The 19,918-nt window shown below is 42.4% G+C and overlaps 1 protein-coding gene across 6 annotated transcripts in view; it reads right to left on the bottom strand.

Annotated features, from left to right (window-relative positions):
- LOC132153238 (NACHT, LRR and PYD domains-containing protein 12-like) overlaps positions 1-15,627 on the bottom strand; it is a 66,104-nt gene extending 50,477 nt beyond the window's left edge. For 3 of the 6 annotated variants that reach the window (XM_059562616.1, XM_059562622.1, XM_059562621.1), the window contains exons 1-5: positions 15,545-15,627; positions 15,254-15,367; positions 14,874-14,987; positions 12,979-14,772; positions 3,014-3,187 (exon numbers count right to left, since the gene is read on the bottom strand). In XM_059562616.1, coding sequence (XP_059418599.1) covers positions 3,014-3,187; positions 12,979-14,772; positions 14,874-14,987; positions 15,254-15,367; positions 15,545-15,594 — 2,246 coding nt within the window. In that variant the 5' untranslated portion in view covers positions 15,595-15,627. The remainder of the gene's footprint in view (positions 1-3,013; positions 3,188-12,978; positions 14,773-14,873; positions 14,988-15,253; positions 15,368-15,544) is intronic. The other 3 variants (XM_059562617.1, XM_059562623.1, XM_059562618.1) reach the window with 2 other exon arrangements.
- Between the last annotated feature and the right edge of the window lie 4,291 nt (positions 15,628-19,918).

Genomic DNA, 19,918 nt, shown 5'->3' with positions numbered 1-19,918 from the left:
TGCCGAATGTTCAGCAGTTCATCCCTGGTGAAACTGATTGCAGGAATATAACTAAAGACAGGACAAACTAACAAAAAGACAAAAACATATGCAGAGCACGTCACGGAGGCAGCCATCCTGTACCGGCGCCAAGAGATGCCAAACCCTAGGAATTTTTGAAGGTCTTCCACTGTGGTGGGTTTTGGCCAATTTGACTCGACCTTCAAATGGCGTCGACCTTCCCCTCATCCATGCTCACTCCGCGGTTGGACACATCGTAGCCAAGGAATTTGATTATGGGCTTATGGAACTCACATTTCTCCGCTTTGATAAAGAGGGTATGTCGACGTAGCTGGGTATAAGCAACAGGGTCACTGGAATAAATAAGGATATCGTCAATGTATACAATTACAAAGCAATTTAGCAGATCTTGAAATATGGTATGCATGAAGTCTTGAAACACAGTGTGTTGACGAGGCCATACAGCATCACCAAATACTCCCAGTGGCAAGTAGGGGTCACAAAAGCCATCTTCCACTCGTCACCATCACGTATTCTGATCAGATTATAGGCGCTGCGTAAATCTAGCTTTGTGAAGATGTTAGCACCACGGAGCTATTCTAGCGCCACTGGGACGAGGGGAAGAGGATAGCAAAACTTCTTGGTGATGGCGTTTAACCCTCTGTAGTCTATGCAGGGTCGAAGTCCTCCATCTTTCTTAGCCACAAAGAAGAATGGTGAAGCAGCAGGGGAAGTCGATGGTCGTATGTACCCTTGTTCCAAAGCTTCTGCGATGTACTTCTCCATTGCATCTTGTTCCGGGATGGTGAGTGAGTAAATCTTCCCTTTAGGTACTGGTTTACCCGGAAGGAGGTCAATCGCACAGTCCCATGGCCGATGAGATGGTAGTTTGGAGGCTCTCTTGGGACAGAAGACGTCTTTGTATTCGGCATATTCTGGAGGAATAGAGAAAGAAACGTTATCCTTAGGGCTTTCTATTGAGGTACTGCATACCTTCAGTTTCGGAGGAGCACAATTTCGGAATTTCAGGGAAACAATGTGGGAAACACTGATTACTCCAACATTTTACTTCTCCAGTGTCCCAAGAGAGCTCGGTGTGGTGTTTGATGAGTCAGGGCCTCCCAAGGATTACATCTGCGGTGGAATTCTCCAGGACCAGAAGCTTCATCCTCTCCTGATGTAGAATACCCACTGTCAGAGTGATTTCAATGGCGCGATGTTGGATCGAAGAGCGATTGAGGGGTTTCCCTGTCACTGATTGCACCTTTGGTATCTGTGAGATGCGCTCTTTCGAGATATTGAGCTGACGGCAGAGCTGGGCTGGGATGAAGTTCCCGGCTGACCCGGAGTCGAGAATGGCCAGCACTGTAACAGAGAAATTATGGGACGATAATTGAACTTTAGTAATTAGAGGAGTGTATATATGTTGCTCTGGCTGAACTGAACTCACCAAGGCTCTGGGTGGACAGATGGGGCACTCTCCGATAACATGCCCCTTGCTGGTGCAATACAAACAGAGACCCTGGGTATGATGGGCTGAAAGTTTGATCCGTGTAGTATCGAGCTGGATGGGTTCTGGTCCTGGAGAGTTCGGTGCTGGTGAGATTGGTGTTGGTGAAGCATGAAACCCTTAGACTCAGCCGCTTCACCAGTAAATGGAGTGGGGTTGGCCATTGGGACAGTGGTGAAGGTAGCCGAACTGGTAGCGGTGTAGTTGGCAAATTACTATGACAATTACCGTGACAATTACTATGACAAGTTCTCAAATTAAAATCAGCTTACTCTCAAGCTTTACTACTCGTTTACTTCCATACATTTAGTAGTGAATCCATTATTAAAAAGAAAGTACAAACTTAACGGACAAATCAACATGTTTGATAGATCATTGTCGCAGAGCACAAAACATGATCATAAATCATCTAAAGTTTCATTCAAGCAGGATAAATAATATTAATTATCTTAGATCAATATCTAAATTGAAATCTATTCTTACTTTTAATGATATGGAGAAAGTTGTTCACGCCTTTTGTCTTCACGTTTGGATTATTGTAATGTATTGTATCTCGGTGTGAGTCAGGCTTCTCTCTCCCGTTTGCAGCTCGTTCAGAACTCAGTTGCCAGACTTTTAATGGGTACTAAGAAGAGAGAACACATTACTCCGGTTTTAATTAAACTACATTGGTTCCCCATACGTTACAGAATTCAATACAAAGCGCTGTTGTACATTTTTTAATCTCTGCATGGTCTAGCCCCCGATTATGTTACTGATTTAATCAGCCGCTGTCAATCGAGCAGATCTCTGTGCTCGAATGATCAGTTGCTTCTTGTAGTTCCACGAATGCGTTTAAAATGTAAAGGCAATCGGGCATTTTCTGTTGCAGCTCCTAGGCTTTGGAATGACCTTCCTCTGTCTGTTAAAACTTGTTCTTCATTGGGTGTTTTTCAGAGTGCGCTTAAAACTTATTTGTTTTCTTTAGCTTTTGACAATGCTTTTTAAGTGTGTATGTCATATGTTTGTTTTTGTTGTTATGTTTCTCTTTTATACTTTCTGTACAGCACTTTGGTTCCACTTGTGGTGTTGAAAGTGCTTTATAAATAAAGTTGAGTTGAGTTGAGTACTTCATCACACCAACTGTCTGGATTTTATTTTAAAAAATGTTTGCCTTTTACAAAATGACACTATTCACTACCTGAGTTGTACTGTGTTCTCTGGGTCTTTATTTGTATGTATGCAGCAATGATTTGTGTGATTTTACACAATTAAAACTTAAAGAATCACTGACTGTGTTGAGCTGGAGTCTGTTCAAAATGAAGAGACTGAAATGTTGATTGTGTGTGGAAGTGTGTATTTCAGTGTGACTCTCAATCCTGCAGTATCATGTTACTGAAGAGCAGCTCATGTGTTCTGTCATTTACAGCTCAATCAACTGAACTCACAGCAACAGAAAGAGACTGAACACTTCAAACATACTTTACATTGTGCTTCATGTGTGAGAGTCAAATAGGATCTTACCACAGTTTCTCCAGTTTACAGTGGGGATCGTTCAGTCCAGCAGAGAGCAGCGTGACTCCAGAATCTCCTATTTCATTCCCAGAAAGATCCAGTTGTCTCAGGTGTGAGGGGTTTGATCTCAGAGCTAAAGCCAGAGCAGCACAACCTTCATATGTGACACCACAATCTCTCAACCTGTAGAAAACAGTCATACACTCTTCACTGTCTCAGATCAGACCAGTTCTGACCAGTGAACCAATTATTAAAAATGAAGTAGAAATATGAAACACAAATCAACATGTTTGCTGGTTACAATTACAATGATTATTATTATTTTTTCTAGGACATTTTTAATTATCGGCAAACCCGGATAATTGATTCATATGCCACTTCTCTGACTCTGAATAATAATGTTATGGTGTCACTGATTTATATACCTTGACCACTAATCTCTGGGCAACATCTGCAGCACTGAAGATTTGTGAGCTTTTAACTATTGTTATTTTTGTTTACAAAAACTTCAATGTAAAATGTTTGTCGACAAGGTTTTTTGAGAATAATAATGTCATTAAATGATAACGGAGACTAAATGAACGTGTAATACCATTGATAAAAAAAGACGAGACTAAAATGTAATTAATATAACAAATTATAACTTTATAAAATATAACTTTAGCAAAACTTATTTTGTTGAAAAGGAGATCTGTGAATCAATCCATGTGACATCAGTGGTTCATCATCGCAACTATATGAAGCTACAAGACTCGTTTTTGAAAAAAAAAAAAAAGACTTTATTCCTCAATTTGTCTCCTCCACATCACCCTGGTGACATTTTGGAGAATTTCTCAGCTGTGTCACACAGATAAGCTGTTTCTGTTCAGATCAAATCACAACAACGTAGGAAACACATGTATTAATTCACAAATCTCCTTGCTACATTTCTGGGCTTGGGAACGTTTCGGTTACATTGCTGTCTATGTAGGGTCTTAATTTGTGTTCCAAGGATGAACATCGTTTCCGAAGTCTTACGGGTTTGAAAAGACATGATGATGAGTTATTAATTACAGAATTTTCATATTTGGGTGAACTAACCCTTTAAGTTGTGGACTTGAATGTATAAGGTTTATATATATATATATATATATATATATATATATATATATATATATATATACATATACATATATATATATATATATATATATATATATATATATATATATATATATATATATATATATATATATATACATATATATATATATATATATATACAAGCTGTCCAGCAAAAATCACCAGTTCAGTCATAGACGTCAGTACAATTGCAATTAAAAAAATATGATTATCATAGAAAAGGTCTTTATTTTTTGTTACTTAATTCCAAAAGCTAACTTTCTTATATTCTAGATTCATTGCACACAAACTGAAATATTTCACTATTTTTTTGTTTGTTTGTTTGTTTGTTTGTTTTAATTCTGATGGTTAGGACTTAAAAAAAATTGAATATTCTATTTTGAACTTGATTAGTTTGATTAATTGTGAGTATAAATACAGGGTACCTCCTGGGCTAGTTTAGAACATGCAATCCCAATTATGGGAAAGACTACTGACTAGACAGTTGTCCAGAAGATGATTGTCCCGCAACAGGGATGACCAGGGCCTTGGGAAGATTATCAGGAAAAGCAGATTCAAGAACTTAGGAGAGTGTCACAAGGAGTGGACTGAAGCTGGAGTCAGTGCATCAAGAGTCAGCACACTCAAACATCTTCAGGAAAAGAGCTACAGCTGTCACACTCATAGAACCAAGCCACTCCTGAACCAGAGAATAATGTCAGAAGCATTTCACCTGGAGTAAGGAGAAAAAGAACTGGACTGTAGCTCAGTGGTGCACAGTCCTCTTTTCAGATGAAAGTAAATTTAGCATTTCATTTGGAAATCAACGTCTGGAGTCTGGAGGAAGACTGGAGAGGCACAGAATCCAAAGTCCAGTGTGAAGTTTCTTAAGTCAGAGATGATTTGGGTGCTTTGATGTCTGCTGGTGTTGCTCCATTGTGTTTTATCAAGTCCAGAGTAAATGCAGCCATCTGCCAGGAGATTTTTGGGAGCACTTCCATCTTCCATCTGCTTAAAAGCTTTATGGAGATGCTGATTTTCTCTTCCAGCACGACGTTAGCACCTGCCCACAGTGCCAAAACCACTTCCAAGTGGTTTGATGACCATGATACTACTGTGCTTGATTGGCCAGCCAACTCGCATGACCTGAACCTCACAGAGAATCTATGGGGTATTGTGAAGAGGGAGATAAGTAACAATACAGAGGAGCTGAAGGCCACTATAAAAGCAACCTGGGCTTCAGTAACGCCTCAGCAGTGCCACAGGCTGATCGCTTTCATGCCATGCCACACAGAAGCCCCAACCAAGTAGTGAGTGCATAATTAAACCTACTTTGGATTTTAAAAAAAAAATTTCATTAAAAGTTTCCTACTTTTTATTTTTCTAAGCTTTAAGTCACCAGCAGAATCAAAACAAAAAACTCTTAAAATATTTTGTCTGTGTGCAATGAATCTAGAATATAAGAAAGTTTGGTTTTTTGAATTAAAGAAACGTCTCAGGTTACGAATGTAACCATGGTTACCTGAGAGGGACCGAGACACTGCGTCCTCTGAGGGGACACTATGGGGAACACCTCGTCGTGACCCGTGTCTGAAGCATAATTTGAAAAATGCCAACGTGTTGGCCGGCGACAGCCTCTGACGTCACTACCAGCGCGAATATAAATACGTGCGCATAGGACCCATCACTTATCTTCTTCGTGAAGCTTGTGTCCGAAGCCTGGCAGGGAGCTAGAGGACGCAGTGTCTCGTTCCCTCTTAGGGAACCATGGTTACATTCGTAACCTGAGACGTTCCCTGTCAAGGGAACTTCGAACTGCGTCCTCTGAGGGGACACTATGGGGAACAGTATACCCACGCCGCCATGCTGAGGGGAGTGCAGACCAGAATCATGGCAAACACTAAGTACCAACTCTACCATTTCACCAGGAGTCGCCTCTGGGACGGTTCGACGGCTGTCTATGACATTATCCCTTATGGCCAAAGGCCTAAGCTACATACCTAACTTACCTGTAGGGCCCTGGCCCGGGGTAGAGCTGAAGGCTTGGAATCACAAAAGATTCCTTTAAAGGGATACGGCTGAGAACCTAGCACTTTCTTCTACCAAGTCTTGCCTGTCACACAGGGGCTACTGCTAGCTTTCGCAAAAACTTGCCGAAAGAGCTGTCTCAACAGTACTCTAGTAACGGCGCCCTGTTCTAGATAGGTATCAGAGGATACCTGGGTGGAGTGGTGCCCAAGATGAACGGGGCTTAAACCGACTCAAGAAAGGGCACGAAGCAGCCGCGCAAAGCCTTACCATATAGGATTTTAGAAAGAACGCAGAGTACTAGCGTGCGAACTTACCACAGTGTGGATTTCAGAAAGTGTGCAAAGACTTCACGTGCACACTTACCATAACATGTATTTACAAATACTGTTCTAAGGAGGGGCTCTCGTGGCACTCTGATAGCTTGTAAATGGAATGGCCCGGGAGCAGAACAATTGGAGGAAGGAATGTACAGATGAAGCCTCGGCTAGGGCTGGACGATTAATTGAAAAGTAATCGAAACCGAAATTCAGAACCTCTAACCGACGTAATTTTCCCATGTCGGTTATTTCGTTTTTTTAATCCTGTTAATACTTCCCCCTTAAAAGCATACTACCGCGTGTGTAGCCACATGACTCTGCCCGTCCAGTCAATGGCATAAAAGCAAAACACGGAGGTGAACGCCGGTTCAACACATAGTGATGGCCTTGTATCTTCACTAAACTTTGTCAGTTGTATTTGTTTTATGGTTTGGACATTCAAGCGATTAGATGATCGGATGTGTATTATTATATCGAGCTACCATGTTCACGCTAGGGCTGTCAAAAAAATTTAGAATTTCGAATATTCGTCGAATAAAATAAAAAAAATTCCACATTAGAATGCAAAAATGTTGCATTCGAATTTTAGGTGTCCGTTAAGGAGGCTGCTTTAAGGCCCGCCCCGAGTATACTTCACATTCGGGGTTCTGTTCTGTCTCACATAGCCTCATCCGCACAGCTTTCAGAAGGAAGACGAGCTCGACAAGCAGTACCACTTCTGTCATCTTCACCTCGTGCATGTGCTGTTGACAGCAGCGCACCCCGTCCGCGTGCAGGCACTTTTTGAGATCGCGTGGACTGATGCGCGGCTGTCTGCAAGCCCTTGTGATGACGAAAATTACATAATGCGGACGGTGCGCGGATGCGGACGGTCAAATTCTACTTGGCCTTTATCAGTGGCGCACGAGATGTGATGACAATATAAAAGTGTCATTGCATTAGAATGTTTTCGTTAACCTATACAGTTGAAGAAACTAGATGCAGCGCTGCTGAGATGTTCTTTCAAAATATTGCAGAAAAAGAGAACATCAATGTGAAGAAGATCTTGTTTAAGTCAAAACTGAAACCAAGCCATTCACACAGAACGCATATTTCACGCATTTCTAGAGGGACATCTTCTGTTACCCTTGCACTGGCGTCTCACACAACAGAGCCACATGTTTAGAAAGCCATGTAAAATTAAGGTGGGTTCAATTTTTTTCAAAAACTTTATGGTGGGTTTTCCCCATCCTACTGCATCTTGTGTTTAAATGAAAAATGTACTCTGTGTTATTGGCTTTCACCCCTTTGAATTAAACTATGCATACACACATGGTGCTGTTTTGTTTATAGTTCTTAAAGCTACTTAATTATAATTGGTTTATAAACATTATTTTAAATATTATGCACCTTTTTCACAGTCCGATTTTCTTATGCTTTGAATAAACGTGCATTAGTAATATTTTGCTCAATGCGCCCTTTTATGGCCTCAGAAAAGAAGCCAAAAGCTTTTCTTCACCCTAACTAAAATTATGCATTTTAAATTTGAATATAATTTTGATAATATTTATCCCTAAAGTAGCTTAGAATCTCAAAACTTATTATAGCATATTTTTCTACCTTTGAAGCAACTAGGCTATTTACAACCCACAGCTTCACAATAATATAGAGACGGTATGACTAATTCACACACGCAATCACTCGTACTGGTACTGTGCTAATTTATCTTTATCTGATCTTTATTTATCTCTTACACCGAGCAATAATCTGTAAGAAATGCTACGAACATAGATAAAATAACTGCTGATAGTGAGCTATGATATCGCTTTTTCAACAGGAAAAAAATATCTCACCTTTAATAGTCAATCATATTTAGAGTACAAACCTTGTCAGTAAACTATGAGGGCAAAAAAACAAAACAGAAACAAAATAATCGTTCATTAACCGTAATCGAGGTAAAATGTTCAATTAATCGAGGTTTTGATTTTAGGCCATAATCGTCCAGCCCTAGCCTCGGCCACGTCTGTACCCTGGTGTCTAGCCCCAATGGAGCTGGATGAGTCAGAGGAAGCCAGAGGGGATAGTGCGATGCTCTCTCGAGCCACAAAACTGATCCACCCAAGTCTGGCCAACTTCTCCAACTCAACTTCAACACCTTGGTGCGAAGGCGCCATTCCCAGAGCCTCAGCCCCTGCCTCAACAGGATGTCTGCTCTCACAGTGCGTCACAAAAACAGTATGTAGTACTGGAGCGCTCTGCTGAGAAAACCGAGAATTCAGTCTCCTATGAGAGGAGGGCTCCGAGCTCAGAGTAGCATGCTCATAGGTGACCCTTTTCCATTGGAAAAGGGGAGCGCTGCTAAACTGCCACGATATGTGGGAGTTCACCTACAGAGAGGCCTAGAGAGGCCTACTACCTGTTACCAGACAACCACCTTAAGTGGAAACTGAAAGTAATCTGGAACTTAACTCCAGGGAGGCCTGGTGAGGCCTACTACCTGACGACCACAAAACATGGGAGCTCACTTACAGAGAGGCCTGGTGGGACCTACTACCTGAAAAACCATGTTATTTAGTGGAAACGCACAGTATGTGGGAGCTAAACCTCCATGGAGGCCTGGTGAGGCCTACTACCTGACAACCACAGTATGTGGGAGCTCAGCTTCAGAGAGGCCTGGTGAAGCCTACTACCTGATAACCACAATATGTGGGAGTTCATCTACAGAGAGGCCTAGAGAGGCGTACTACCTGTTGCCAGATAACCACCTTAAGTGGAAACTGAAAGTAATTTGGAACTTAACTCCAGGGAGGCCTGGTGAGGCCTACTACCTGACAACCACAGTACGTCCACACAACCCCTCATGTTGAGGGAAGCGATGCTTGAGGTGTGTAACAAATACACACTGCTTGAATGAAGCCCATGGAACCCAGGGCTAATCATCTTAAGAGAGGGAATGAAGTGGAGCGCGTAACCCCTACCGTACAGGATTTCAGAAAGTGCGCAAAATCTTGCATGCACACTTACCACTTACGTGGATTTCAGAAAGTGCGCAGAGTCTTGCGTGCAAACTTACTTCTTACATGGATTTCAGACAGTGCGCAAAGTGTTCACGTGCACACTGACCACCATGTGGTTTTGAGAAAGTACACAGGCTTAGCGTGTGTACAGAAAGGTTCCTAAGCATCGCAGAGGTGCTGGATCGCACGGGAGAGGCAGGCTCCAACCCTCAAGCGAGGGGAGCATCACCCGAGGCAGTACATACAGAAGACTTCCGTAACTACCACCTCCCCGGATGCGCCAAGTGACCAGGCGGCCCCTCAGGGTGACCTGGCCGGACATCCATGAAATTCCCTGCAGTGCTGTGCCAGTTCTGACGACCAGCCAGGCTCCTCAGGAGGGGGTGTGGGATGGACAACCGCAGGGCGTTTGCCTCCCACACGCGGGTCTCACTCCACGGTGGGTGTCACGCCCCGAGGGGCGGAACCCACGCGGCGCGGCCGCCTGCCGAAAGCCTGTGATCTTGGCCACCTAATACCAGAGCACGAGGCCGGAACTGAGCACTGTAAAGGAAACTCACAGAGTTTGTTAGTAGACAAATAACCACCAGCAACATAACACCCATAAGCAGATAAAGAAAGGGTTACGTACTCACCCACCCTCCTGTACTGGAGTCTCGCTTACGGGGCACCCCCTTTTGGTCCGGACCGTCAGTAAGGTGGTTACTATGAACATAGAACCAACCAAAAAATCATAGGTCCAGGATAGGAGACTGTTATGTGAGAAACTTTCCACCTAACCTTGATCAGGTGGAGAGCTGGTGGCTACAGGGGAATTAGGCAGGTGAGGATAAAAAAAAGTTAAAACAGAGGTTAAAAACATCCAGAGCTACTAGGTATCGCTCCGATCCAGACGAGGACGCTGCCTCGTCTGAATCACATCCCTCAGACCCTGCTTACCTCTCCGTGACCCGCGATTCCTCTTGCCCCTGCCCTTAGGCGGGGGAGGAGCGCGAGCCGCGACACTAGCCTTCTGCGCCCGTCTTCGTTCCTCAGATCGAGATGGGCCAGGACCCCTTTGTTGTTTTCGGGCTCGGACCTGGACCTTCGTGGAATGAAGGATTTAAAGGCAGCTGAGCACGCCCTTGCCTCCCTGAACTTTTCGACCACCATCTCGCCAGAGGTACCGAAAAAGCTCAGAAGGCGGAACCGGAGCATCGAGAAGAAACCCCCTTTCTTCCCTCCCGATGTCTGCCAGGTTTACCCACAGATGTCTCTCCGTTACCACCATGGCCGCCATAGACCAACCCATGGCGGAGGTGGCCTGCTTGGTAGCCCGGAGAGAGAGGTCTGTGGTGCGGCACAGCTCGGCTACCTGATCAGCTGAAAGGCCCTCGCCTGTATCCAGGTCCTTCAGCAGGTCAGCCTGGTAAGCCTGAAGCACTGCCATCGTGTGCAATGAAGCCACAGCCTGACCTGCTGCCGCGTATGATTTGCCATTTAAGCGGGATGTATCCTGGAGGGGCTTAGATGGCAAAGAGGGAGATTTAAGAGAGGACGTTTCCCCCACAGAGAGATAGCTAGCCAGCGTCTCTTCTACAGGGGGCATCCTTTCATAGCCGTTTTCGTGCTTGTCTTCGATATTAGCATAACTTGTATGCTGAAACCGATGGATGCGAGAGGAAAATGGCCTCTTCCATTCCTTTTCGACTTCTGCATGCAAGTCAGGCAAGAATGGAAGGCTCACCTGGGCTGGAGGGTTATGGTCTGACAAATAACGCTCATCGAGGCGACCTCGCGACGTTACTTTTCTGACACGCTTCCATGGCAAGTCTAATTTTGCCATGGCGCGATCCATAACCTCTAACAGCCCCCCATACGCAGGGCAGGAGGATTGAGAAGGCTCAGCCTCAGCTTCTTCGCCACTCTCAGACATCTCCAGCTCTTCCTGGGTAAAACCCAGCAGAGCACTAACTTCAGTGTCAGAATGGGTTAATGACAACGCATCTTCCTCCTGAAGTTTACTCTCGTTTGCCGCCAGAGAAAGGAAAAGTCCCTCTCTACACTCCTCAGCGAGATCCACCTGTGATCCCCACGAGCTCATTCTCCTCTGTGCCTCGGTAACGGCGGGTCCTGAGCCGCGGGATCCAGATGGCTGTCCCTCTTTCCTCGAAAAGAGAGACAAACGAGAGCGGAGCTTTTTCAAAGAAAAATGCTTGCAGTGCACGCATATTGCCCCCTCGAGGACATCGCGCGCGTGCTCTTCGCCCAAACAAGAGACGCAAAGAATGTGTGTGTCATCAGGTGTCAAATAACGCTGACACGGATGCACACACTGTTTAAACGCCTTGCTAGTGGATGCCATGAAAACAAGATCACTCTTACCGTTTTGGTCGTTTCTCAGATGCACGCTTCAAACAAAACAGACAATGACGACGAAGAAGATAAGTGACGGGTCCTATGGGCGCATATTTATAGTCGCGCTGGTAGTGACGTCAGAGGCTGTCGCTGGCCAACACGTTGGCGTTTTTCAAAGCATGCTTCAGACACGGGTCATGACGAGGTGTTCCCCATAGTGTCCCCTCAGACGATGCAGTTCGAAGTTCCCTTGACAGGGAACCTCCGATTCGAGCCCTTCCCAATCCTTGAGTTTCTCTCCATGGCTGGAAAGCTGCTCCGTGGGTCCTACCTCTTGCCTGATTGTAAACCCTCTTTTTTATCGGCTATCTCTCTCGATCTGTAGTCGATCTGCTAATATGCTAATTTTGAATAAAAGCGTCTGCTAAATGACTAAATGTAAATGTAATGTAATATGCGTCCTGTGCACTCAAATTGAGCGCTCTCTTCTCGCTATCAGGACAAGACACGCCCCCTTGCTGCTGATTGGCTACAACTGTGTTTTGGGACTCTGTCAGACACTGTGGTCAAAAGTGTTTTCAAAAATCGTTTAGTTATGTTAGATGATGTCAAAGAAGTCGATATTCTATCGATTTGTGCTTATTAGTGAAAGAGAAACTTCTGATAAAATTTAAAAATACATTTTCCAAATGACAACAATCATTGCAATTAAAATTGAGCAAAATAGAAATAAAAATGTAATCATTTTAACCATAATACAGTAAGACAAAAAAGGTTACCACTAACTAAAACTAGACTTAAATTCTCAAACATTTAGGCCTAGTTTCAAAAACAGGCCTTAAACCAAAACAGAATTAGTTCCTTTGAAAACATTACTGGTGAGCATTTTGAGACAAAATAAAGGCACTGATATATTTTATGATCAGTCAGAGCAAGTTTCTTTCAGTAGAAATAGCTCAGACTTAGATTTTTGCATGGGATTAGGCTTAAGCCTTGTCTGTGAAACTGGGGGTTAGTCAACTGAAACTTGACTAAAACTAAAACAGGACAAGTTGACTAAATATGATAAAAACTAAAAGTTACATTTGACACATTAAGACTAAATTAAAATTGGTGACAAAATTAACACTACTTTTAACTTTGATTTTCTTAATGTTTTAAAAGTGAAGTGATTGTTCTCAGTGATACTTACTGAACTGATCTGGATTCTTTAATCACAGGCAGCAGCTTCTGAAGAACTTTCATATTTTCATGTTTATTATTTCCTTTAACAAATTTATCGAGACAAAACTGATTCAGTTCCTCTTCTGATGTCAACAACACAAAAACTACAGCTGACCACTGAGATGAAGAGAGTTTGGTTTTCTTTATTCTTCCAGATGTCAGATACTGTTGTATTTCCTTCACTAGTGACTGATCACCCAGTTCATTCAGACAGTGGAACAGATTGATGGATTTCTCTGGTGAGTCAATGCTCCTGATCTTCTTCTTGATGTACTCAACAGTTTTCTCATTGTTGTCAGAGATGCTTCTTTTCAGTGTCATTATTTGTTGTAGGAGAATCTGTCGAGACTCCACTGACAAACCCAGAAGGAACCGCAGGAAAAGGTCCAGATGTCCATTTTTCCTCTGTAGAGCCTCATCCACAGCTCTCTGATGCAGCTCAGATAATGGACCATGCTGAAACAAGTCCTGAACTTTAGACCATAAACTCTGTTTGGTGATTGGCTCAAACACATTTCTGTTATTGTTTGTCCAGGAGAGGTGCACATATAGAGCTGCTAGATGTTCCTGAATGCTCAGATGAACAAAGCAGAAGACTTTCCCCTGATACAAGCCCAGCTCCTCTCTGAAGATCTGAGTGCACAATCCTGAGTACACTGATGCTTCTGTCACATCAATGCCACACTCTCTCAGGTCTTCCTCATAGAAGATAAGATTTCCTTTCACAAGCTGCTGAAAAGCCACTTTCCCCAGTTTGAGGATCATGTCTTCATCTGTCACCTTCTTCTCATAGTCCTTTTCATGTTTGATGTTGATCTGAAGGATCAGGAAGTGTGTGTACATTTGAGTGAGAGTCTTGGGAATCTCTCCTCTCTTACCTCGACTCAACATCTTCTCCAGAACAGCGGCTGAGATCCAGCAGAACACTGGGATGTGGCACATGATGTAGAGGCTCCTTGATGACTTCAGGTGTGAGATGATCCTGTCGGCCAGACTCTGATCACTGATTCTCTTCCTGAAGTATTCCTCCTTCTGTGGCTCATTGAAGCCTCGTACCTCTGTCACTCGATGGACACACTCAGAGGGGACGAGATCAGCTGCTGCTGGTCTGGAGGTGATCCAGATGAGAGCAGAGGGAAGCAGATTCCCCACAATGAGGTTCATCAGCAGCTCGTCCACTGAGGCTGATTCAGATATATTACACAGTTTCACTTCACTCTTAAAGTCCAGAGACAGACGACACTCATCCAGACCATCAAAGATGAACAACACTTTATATTCATCACTGGATAATTCAATTTCTTTAGTTTCAGGGAAAAAGACATGAAGAAGATCTGAAAGACTGAGTGTTTTGTCCTTCATCAAATTGATTTCTCTGAAAGGAAGAGGAAATATGAGCTGGACGTCCTGATTCTCTTTCCCTTCAGCCCAGTCCAGGATGAACTTCTGCACAGAGACTGTTTTGCCAATGCCAGCGACTCCCTTTGTCAGCACAGTTCTGATGGCTTTGTCTTGTCCAGGTAAAGGTCTAAAGATGTCACTGCATTTGATGGCTTTGTCCTCTGTTGCTGCTCTCCTGGATTGTGTCTCAATCTGTCTCACCTCATGCTCATTACTGATCTGTCCACTCTCACTCTCTGTGATGTAGAGCTCTGTGTAGATCTCATTCAGGAGTGTTGGGTTTCCCTGCATCGCTGTTCCCTCATACAGACACTCAAACTTCTTCAGCAGATTTGATCTAAACCTGTTGAGGACTTCATGCCTGGAAAATTTAAATACTGCATTATTAAATATGCTAAAGAGCACAGTTTTGTTTATGTATTCTGTATCATAATCAAATACTATTTTATGGAAATATTATACCTGAGGTCAGTCTTTGTGTCTTCACTCTTATAATCTAATGACTGATTCACAGATGCATCACTCCTCATAGACACAGAGCTGGACTCTGCTTCTGATCTCTTCTGATGAACTGAACTATAACAGAGAGAGATTAAAGTCAATCCATAACAAAGTACATAATCACATATTATTTAAACAATCACATTAAAAACAACTCCAGGATCATTTACACTATCTTATTACAAAAGATGTTAAACAGAACTGAGTGCTTTCACAAATGCATCTATCTGTGTAACACTATATATGTTAATATATCACATAAATATACTTAAAGATGAAGATAACACTATTCTAATTACATAAAAATGACATGTTGTAATAATATTTGTATAAAAATGTACCTGAGATCAGTCTGTGTATCTTCACACTTAAAATCAACTGGATGATCCATAGACCAATCACTCCTCATAGACACACAGCTGGACTCTGCTTCTGATCTCTTCTGATGAAATGAACTATAACAAAAGAGATTTAATTAATTTAATTAAGTATTTTTAATCAAACTCTCCATGAGGAGGCTTTTTAAATCAAAATCTTAATTTTAGCTTAAACACCTCCAGACACTAAAACGCTATGGAGACTCCCATCTACCATCATTCAAGGTGATTTTATAAAGTGTTTATTGAAAGTACCTGCATCCTGGAGAAACATCTTCATCTGTAGATAGTTGTGTGTCGTCCATGATGAAACAGAATCTGATCTCCAGCACTTCCGTATAGAATCGACCCGGGCTATTTAAAGGAAGAAACATAAATTCTGAACATTTTGCTTTCACTTTCTGTTTGTGATGCGGATATCCGGTTACGATTACAGGCAACTAGTATAGTATAAGGCTACACCAGCTCAAACTTCAAGCGCAGTTAATTTATTATCAGCTTCAATATTCGCTGGATATATAGTGCGTAAGGGAGCGTCTTTAAACTCCACACACTGCGGGAAAACGTTTGTGATCTCAAATCATTCATCCATATAACGCACACATCTAATTTCCTATTTATGAAGATCAATCAAAAATAAGAAATGTTAAGTTTAAAAACAAGATACCAGTAATTAATAATTTAATGATTAAATACCATTAATGATTAAAAATGATATATTGCATAAATGGCTAATGATTATATATTAATGTGTGATTATATGATTAACCAATAAAAACAAGAAAATAAAACAACACAAATGCACGGTTGCTCTTTTGAAGCAACACACACACTTTGCATTTGACAGTATATTTGAAATTTGAATTAAATTATTTTATTAAATTAATGTAACTAAATGTATTATTGTATTAGGTTTAATGTATTACTTAATGCAGCTTCAGATTCTGTATAAAAGGACAGGCTGTTTTTGTCACTTTGACAGTGTCTGCATGATGAAAATATGCACAATGAATGAATGTACCTGTCCTGCAAAAAAATAAATAAAATAAAAATATTTTTCTTTCTTTCTTTCTTTCTTTCTTTCTTTCTTTCTTTCTTTCTTTCTTTCTTGCTTTCTCATTCAAAATATCTGAAAACTCTTAAATCAAGATGCATTTTCTAAATAATAAACATGACTAGATATTTGTTTCCTGGGGGGATTTCATTGCATTTTATTTTGCAAATTATCTGCCAAGAGGGTAACAAAACTAAAATATAATAGTGTTTCTGTTTGCATTAAGATTTTTTTTCTTATCCCATGTTAGATAACTTTACTTGTTTTAGGTAAGCTTCACTTAATTGCACTTGTTTCCCTCATATCAGGGTTAATATACCTTTCTGAAACGGCCTCTGCAGTGTATTTTACTACATATCCAGGTCTACCTTTAAACAGTGAACGTGTTAAACGCTGCGCATGGACTTCTGGGAACACTTTGAATGAATCGAATGAATCGGCGTCTCGTTTTTATTGAACCGGTTCATCATCTGTTGAGATTCAATAAAAATAAATCAGACTTCAAGAAAGCTCTTCAAATCATCAGAAGTATCGCTAGCTCCTCTCGATCACTAGAGGTCAGTGTTTTCATGACTGACTCAGACTGACAGGAAGTTCATTTGGCTGTAAAAAAAAACTGCTCGTTTTCTGCAAATACACTGAACAGTGAAAAATATTTGAAACTAATTTGTATCTGCTGACAGTAAATACCATCAGTTTGCAGAAATCAAGGACTACAATAACAACAAACAAGACATTTCTCTTGGATTTGTTCTATTATGGCTTCAAGAGCACACAAATACTGTAATGTGACTTTAAGAAAAGCAAACAAAAAATGCTAATTTGAAGAAACAATTGAGTCAATATTGAGATAATGAGACTTTTGATTGCAGATGTTTGCGTATTGGCAAAAATGAGCACGTATATTGTTGAGATTTATTCTGAAACTCTACAGAAGACACTAGTGAGTTTAAATGTCATTTCAGGAGAAACATCTGAGAAACCAGAGACTGATCATGTTGCTTTATCAAACCAAATTAAATGTTCACTATCCAAACATCATAAGTTAATCATGCTGGTTTTGTAAGTGAAAGTATATATAGTAGGATGATGAATCCCTACAGGCAATCCAAGATGGCGCCGCACATGGCTGCTTCAGTGCTTGGCTCTCCAGTGTTTGTACTGTTTTTGTTCGTTTTTCCTGTTTTTTGTTTAACAAACACGATCAGTTTCACCAGGGATGAACTGCTGAACATTCGGCAGAACACACCACATGATATTTTTCCGGATTTCTATTATACAGACGTTTTACTGAACATTGTTATCGGAGGAGCAGCGGCGCTGATCAAGCGCTTCAGGACGCGCAGGTGGGGAAAGCGAGCGGGAGCGCTCGTCAGACTCAGGAAGCGCGGATTTCGAACGCCGTTGCCTAGCATCCATCTCGCAAATCTCCGCTCTCTACCCAACAAAATGGACGAACTCCTTCTGCTCTCTCGGACAAATAAGGATTTCTCTCACTCTGCTGCTCTGTGTTTCACGGAAACCTGGCTGAATGACGCCATACCGGACAGCGCACTCCATCTGCCGGGCTTTCAGCTGTTCAGAGCGGACCGCGAAGCAGAATCAACGGGGAAATTGCGCGGCGGCGGACATGCTTTTACATCAATGAACGGTGGTGTACAGATGTAACTGTATTAAAGAAGATGTGCTGTCCTGATCTAGAAATGCAGTTTATCAACTGCAAGCCGTTCTATTCGCCGCGGGAGTTTCACTCGTTCATTCTGGTTAGTGTTTACATCCCTCCTCAAGCGCAAGTAAGTCTGGCTTTACAGAAACTCGCTGATCAGATCACAGACACAGAACAACAACACCCGGACTCTGTTTTAATCATTCTTGGGGACTTTAATAAAGCCAATCTCTCCCGTGAACTGCCAAAATACAGACAGCATGTTACCTGTCCCACCAGAGACAGTAATATATTGGATCACTGTTACACCACAATAAAGGATGCATATCACTCTGTTCCACGAGCAGCTTTGGGACGATCTGATCACTGTCTGGTTCATCTTATACCGACCTACAAGCAGAAACTTAAATCTGCTAAACCTGTAGTAAAGACTGTGAAGAGATGGACCAGCGAAACAGAGCAGGATTTACAATCTTGTTTTGACATCACAGACTGGAGCGTTTTTGAAGCTGCTACCACCGATCTGGACGAACTCACAGAGACTGTAACATCCTATATTAGCTTCTTTGAGGATATATGCATTCCTACCAGGACTTATTTAACATTCAACAATGATAAGCCATGGTTTACAGTAAAACTCAGACACCTTCGTCAGGCCAAAGAGGATGCCTACAGAAATGGGGACAGGGTCTTGTACAATCAGGCCAGGAACACACTGAACAAAGAGATTAGAGCGGCTAAAAAGACCTACGCTAAAAAGTTGGAAGACCAGTTTACTTCCAACGACTCTACTTCAGTTTGGAGAGGACTGAGAGCCATCACAAACTACAAGACACCATCCCCTTGCACTGAGGCTAATCAACGACTTGCTAATGACCTGAATGAGTTTTATTGTAGATTTGAAACCCCCAACACCCACTCTGACCATCTCCCTACACAACCATTAACACCTCCTGCAATCCCCCTCTCCATACCTCCTGCTCTTCAAATCTGTGAAGATGATGTGCGCCAGGTCTTCAAGAAAAACAAAAGATGAAAAGCACCAGGCCCAGATGGCGTTACACCAGCCTGTCTGAAAATCTGTGCTGACCAGCTGGCCCCCATCTTTTCACAGATCTTCAACAGATCTCTGGAGTTGTGTGAAGTGCCTTCCTGCTTCAAACGCTCCACCATAATCCCCATTCCAAAGAAACCCAATATAACAGGACTTAACGACTACAGACCTGTGGCTCTAATGTCTGTCGTCATGAAGTCGTTTGAAAAACTGGTTCTGGCTTATATGAAGGACATCACTGGACCCTTACTGGACCCCCTGCAGTTTGCGTACCGAGCAAACAGGTCCGTGGATGATGCAATCAACATGGCATTGCACTTCATCCTGCAACATCTGGACAAAACAGGGACTTATGTGAGGATCCTGTTTGTGGACTTTAGTGCGGCTTTCAACACCATCATCCCAACCCAAGGGTTTCCAGACCAAACTGACCCAGCTCTCTGTTCCTAGCTCTATCTGTCAGTGGATCACCAGCTTTCTGACAGATAGGCAACAGTTAGTGAGACTTGGGAAATTCATGTCAAACAGCTGCTCCACCAACACTGGTGCCCCTCAGGGATGGTGTTCTCTCCCCTCTGCTCTTCTCCCTGTACACCTCTAAAGACAGGGGTGGTGTTAGCGCAGTGGATAAGACGCATGCCTGTGGTGTGGGAGACCCGGGTTCGAATCCACTGTGAACCGCCAGTGTGTCCCTGAGCAAGACACTTAACCCCTAGTTGCTCCAGAGGCGTGCGACCTCTGACATATATAGCAATTGTAAGTCGCTTTGGATAAAAGCGTCAGCTAAATGTAAATGTAATCTGTAATCTGTACACCAACGACTCCCTGTGCACCTCTAAAGACCCCTCTGTCAAG

This window comes from Carassius carassius, chromosome 11 (assembly GCF_963082965.1).
Source record: "Carassius carassius chromosome 11, fCarCar2.1, whole genome shotgun sequence".
NCBI lineage: Eukaryota > Metazoa > Chordata > Actinopteri > Cypriniformes > Cyprinidae > Carassius > Carassius carassius.
Note: the sequence above shows the minus strand (reverse complement) of the source record. Positions and strands in the feature narration are given on the sequence as shown.